The sequence below is a fragment of the Pholis gunnellus genome (genome assembly GCF_910591455.1).
Source record: "Pholis gunnellus genome assembly, chromosome: 7".
Classification (NCBI taxonomy): domain Eukaryota; kingdom Metazoa; phylum Chordata; class Actinopteri; order Perciformes; family Pholidae; genus Pholis; species Pholis gunnellus.
In genome coordinates this window covers 3061207-3066362 of record NC_136533.1, presented here as the reverse complement: position 1 = coordinate 3066362, position 5156 = coordinate 3061207, and the positions used below count along the sequence as shown (strand labels likewise).

The 5156-nt window shown below is 42.1% G+C and overlaps 1 protein-coding gene across 1 annotated transcript in view; it reads left to right on the top strand.

Moving 5' to 3' along the window:
* The window catches only part of LOC306699188 (F-actin-capping protein subunit alpha-2), an 18594-nt gene extending 17207 nt beyond the window's left edge, over nucleotides 1–1387 (top strand). Inside the window, exon 10 of the mRNA XM_079163718.1 lies at nucleotides 224–1387. Coding sequence (XP_079019844.1) covers nucleotides 224–364 — 141 coding nt within the window. The 3' untranslated portion in view covers nucleotides 365–1387. The remainder of the gene's footprint in view (nucleotides 1–223) is intronic.
* Nucleotides 1388–5156: the final 3769 nt, after the last annotated feature.

The window sequence follows — 5156 nt, the reverse complement described above, 5'->3', positions numbered from 1 at the left end:
TGTATTTTACCAAAGGAATGAGCTGTTTCACGGCCATCCGTTCATTTAAAGGAGCGAAAGAATTTTCAATTTTAAACTACATTTAAGTACAAATTCTTGATACAAACAAACAGAAGAGTTTAGTTAAACATTGAAACGGTTTCCATAATGATCTCGCAGCTTTTTCACCGGTAAACAAACTCATTTATTGCACTTGTTTATGGTTCTCTGCTCTTCCCTCCAGACGGCCATCAACGAGAACTACCAGACCATGTCGGACACTACCTTCAAAGCCTTACGCCGCCAGCTCCCCGTGACGCGCACCAAGATCGACTGGAACAAGATCCTGAGCTACAAGATCGGCAAGGAGATGCAGAACGCTTAAATACCGCCGGAGAACATAACCGACCCCCCAGACACCCCCCACCCAAACAAACGTTGCATGACTGGATAGTTGTTTCGTCTTTGTACAGAAATTAGAGAAACTGGGACAAAGAGAGGTTTTGGTCTCACAGCCAGATGTCACGTCACACATTGGATGTCTACTTTTATTGATGTTATTTTGTTTTTATACAGACACCCTTAACTCCTCTGTATATTGAATCGATCATGATGAAGATGAGCGTATGTTGGGGGGGAAATAGAACTTGAGGAAATTAGACATAGGAAAGGGGGGGGTGGGGGTGGGGGGGGCGAGCACTTGTATGCAAAGACATCCTTATGAAATATCACGTGTGCAATATTTATTGTGTCAGTGAGACCACGACTTTTTATTTGACCTGCTGATTAAAAAAAATAAAGTTAAAACCGGTTTGAATTTGCGATGACGGTGCATTTTACAGAATGACTCCCTTCACTCCACGGTTAGTCCCGCACGGTCCACGGAAAAGAAGAAAAAAAACCTTTGTGTTCATTGATTGGTGTGTTTGGCACAAGCAGTCACTCAATGTTCTTCTTCCTCTTTTATTTTGGTACTTCCCTCACCGTTCGTCCTGTGTGTGTGTGTTTGTGTGTGTGTGTGTGTGAGTGTGTGTGTGAGAGATCTCCCGGCTTTATCGCCTCTTTTTCTTTTTGGACTCGACATCGTCTGGACTCTCACTCAGCGCGGGTTGAGTTTTCTGTGACCACTTAACACGCTTGATTAACAAAAGTCATCAGTCGCTAAGTAATGTGCATAATGTCCAATTTACAATAAAATACAAAAACGTATCACGTTCTCCTCCAGTGCTTATTTTTATTACAAAAGACAAGACAAACGAACAGAACCTGACTGTATTATATAACAAGGCACATTGTAATATATACCTGTATGGAACATCCTGTCTGTCAGTTTGGTGATTTATTTCCATGAGATTAATTGTAACTCAAGTCACAATTATGTTGCATTAAATGACAAATTTTCTATTTACTGGCTCACTCATAATTTCTGATGCGCTTTTATTGTGGGCAATCTCTCTCTGTCTCTCACTCTCTCTCTCTGTCTCTCACTCTCTCTGTCTCTCACTCTTTGTCTCTCTCTAACTCTTTCTGTCTCACTCTGTCTCTCACTCTTTGTCACTCACTCCTGTCTCTCTAACTCTTTCTGTCTCACTCTTTGTCACTCACTCCCTCTCTCTCTCTAACTCTGTCTCTGTTCCTCACTCTGTCTCTGTCTCTCACTCTTTCTGTCTCTCCCTCTCTGTCTCTCACTCTTTCTGTCTCTCCCTCTCTGTCTCTAACTCTTTCTGTCTCTGTTCCTCACTCTGTCTCTGTCTCTCACTCTTTCTGTCTCTCCCTCTCTGTCTCTAACTCTTTCTGTCTCTGTTTCTCACTCTGTCTCTCACTCTTTCTGTCTCTAACTCTTTCTGTCTCACTCTTTGTCACTCACTCCCTCTCTGTCTCTCTAACTCTTTGTCTCACTCCCTCTCTCTGTCTCTGTTTCTCACTCTCTCTCTGTCTCGCTCTCTCACTCTGTCTCTCTAACTCTTTCTGTCTCACTCTTTGTCTCTCACTCCCTCTCTCTGTCTCTCTGCTCAGTCACAATTATGTTGCATTAAATGACACATTTTCTATTTACTGGCTCACTCATAATTTCTGTAATTTGTTGTGATGCAGAAAGGTGTAACGGGAAGAGGTTAAAGTTTGGGTTATGTCGCTGCACTTTGTCCTAAAAACTAAACATGGCAGATTAATTTGCGTTGGATTTGACTGCATTCATGAGTCTTTCGTGAGCTGCAGGACATCAACGGGTAAAATAAAACACCTTGATGGAAGAGACTCGGGAAGGTCTTGAACCAAACTTTGGGAACAATTGGACGATTGAATTCCACACTTTTGACTCAACATTTAACAGAATTACCAATGAGCAACATAAGAACTGTAGAAAACCTTCTGTGGTTCCATGTTTTCATTCATGGGCTGATGCTGCAGAGTCGAAGGAAGATGAGATCACATGGAGGTTAGTGCTGATCCCACCAACTGAAAATGGGCTTTGAGTAATGATTAAGGAATGTTAAGCGCCTCATAATGCCATTGCTTTTAAAATAACATTACTTTTGGTTTCATGAATCCAACATATCAAATGTAAAATATATATATTTGAGACTTAACTATGGATCAGATTTGAGTAGTAAAAGTACGGCTTTACATTTATTTTTCTTTCTTCTTTTTTTTTTGCTTGTGTGGAAAACTCATTTTAAACCTGGGAAACTAAAATCCTCATAACTGTGGCAAGATGTGTAAAAACAAAAAAAGTTCCCTAAAGCCCTTTTTATCTGCAATATCAAACATTATTTTGGAGTCATCGTTGAGGTTTGTATAAAACATTCCACCGGTCACAGGGTGACTTGCCTCTTTCATCCTCGGACATCTTTGGGAAATATAACATTTACACAGACAACATAACAACCTAACGCCCCGCTGGAGACGAATTCACTATCAAAGATGAATATTATAGGAGCAATCCGTGACGGAGCTATGGGAAAGAGAATGACTCACTTGATGCATATCCTTTTATTGGTGGCAACACATTAATAAATCATAACTTCATGTTGGCTCAAACCACAGCCACCCACCGCACAACAGTAGCAAGACAGCAGGTTAGTGAAGCTGTACTCAATAAGGGGGAACAATAACAGCAAATATCCATGTACAGACGGGTGTTTTTAACCGATGGGCTCCTGTAGTTAATTATTGTAGATTACCAGTGTGATTATTAGTAACAGCGACATCTAGAGGCGGCCGGAGGTAACTGCCCGTTAACTGTCCAGGTTAGCGAGCCGTTGGCTAACTGGTTAGCTACCCTTAGCTAGCCAGCTAGCCTCGTCTGCAGACACGTCTACACCACCAGCTGCTGGGTACTAGAGACACATGTTGCACTGCTGGTGGGAGAAATGCTAGCGACGAGTACGGATTTAACTGGCGTCACACGCATTAAGGTAAACTCTCACACACACATGCATGTCGCTTTAACGCTCCTCCAGACGCTTCCATTCATAAAAACAAAAAAAGTTGTTTAATGCTTTGCAAACCTTTTCGCCAGCACCTCCTGTTAGCAGCTAGCTGAGTGGCTAACACGTATAGCCAAGTTTAAATGGAAAACCCTCGCGCTTGGGACAAAAACACGTGCGTGTCTGATGTTAAATACATATTGTGTGGAGCATCAATGAGACGATCTTAGAGCCATGATACAACTCTAACGAGTTGTTAATGGTCTCCATCATGGGTCAATATGTCTTATATCTGGGACTCCACAGTCATGCATCCTTTTATTAAGGGATGCATTTAAAGTGAACTTCAACATACATGTTGAGCCCTAAAGTAAAACCCCTCAAGTGTCCCACTGCCCGTGGACCCTCAAGTGTTTCTACCTCCTGGTGGGTGATCACCATGGCTCAGTGTGCTGAACAGCAGGAGGAAGAATGTAAGAATGTGCTCTTTCAGTAAAGCCAGCTGGCTCCAGCTAGAGAGGACAGGACACACACACACACACACACACACACACACACACACACACACACACACACACACCTGGCCACTTCTTGCACAGGTAAAGTGTTCATGTACATTGTGTGTACTGCATCAGTCTGTGAATGCATGCAAGATGATTTTTACTAAGTTACTAGAAATTGTTCTAAACCCTGATATATATATATATATATACTGTGTACATATACACACACATCTCTCGACGGGGTTATTCCTAGTAAATCATTTCAATATAAGGGGAAATATGTATAAACCGTGGAATCGTTTTGTGTGACTTTCTTCTTGTTTATGACTAAAAATGATCATATCTGTAGTTTGGTTGATATTGTGTCCACTGTTGTTTCTCACTGTTATTCTCTTTTTTTAAACCCATATCCCTTAATTGAGCTTGTGACATCCTATAAGCCACTTATAACCCTGTATGAAGTGTGAAATCACTTCTTATGGTAGATAAATGTGTGTCACAGCCTGGTCCTTACTAGAATGATCGCTGTGTTGTCGCAGTAGGTTCTGAATGAGGTATTTCAGCGGGTAGACGAGTCTCTTCGACGGCTCCATTAGCCGCTGAGTCAAAATGTAAATTTGTGACACGAAGTACAACGGCAGCAGATTTTCATAAGCAAATGAACCCCGCGGTGCTGCACATTGTGCACATTGTGCACGTGTGAGCTGTAAAATAGATTAAGATGGACAAATCTGTGTTTGTTATGTATTTGACTAATGACACGTAGGTAATCTCTCTCTGCTGCACATGTTGCAGATAAGTTCACAGCCACAGCGTCTCTGTACCCAGACTGACCTCCTGTCACATCTCAAACTGAGAGCAACGTGTGATGTTCACACTTTCTCTTCCTGTTCCTCATTACCAGCAGCACATATACGTGAGTGTTCTTCTTTGTTCCTCTTCACTGTAAGCTTCGCTATGATCGTTGAACTGTGGGATTCCCCCTCTGTTTACTACCTCCAGCCACGTTCTCTCTTCCTCTTCTTCTGATTGATTTATGAGCTTCTTGCATTTCTAAGAATGACTTTTGGCGTCTACCAGAGAACTTGTCTGTTCCTGTTGCAGACGTACACCTTCACACCTTCACACCGCAGCTTGAAAACCAGACGTGTGTCCTTTCCAACATGTCGTGTGTCTCTTACCAAAACCTGCTCTCTGTAGATGTTTCAGAGAGCGGACAGAGCCTCTTGCTCAATTTGATGTCATC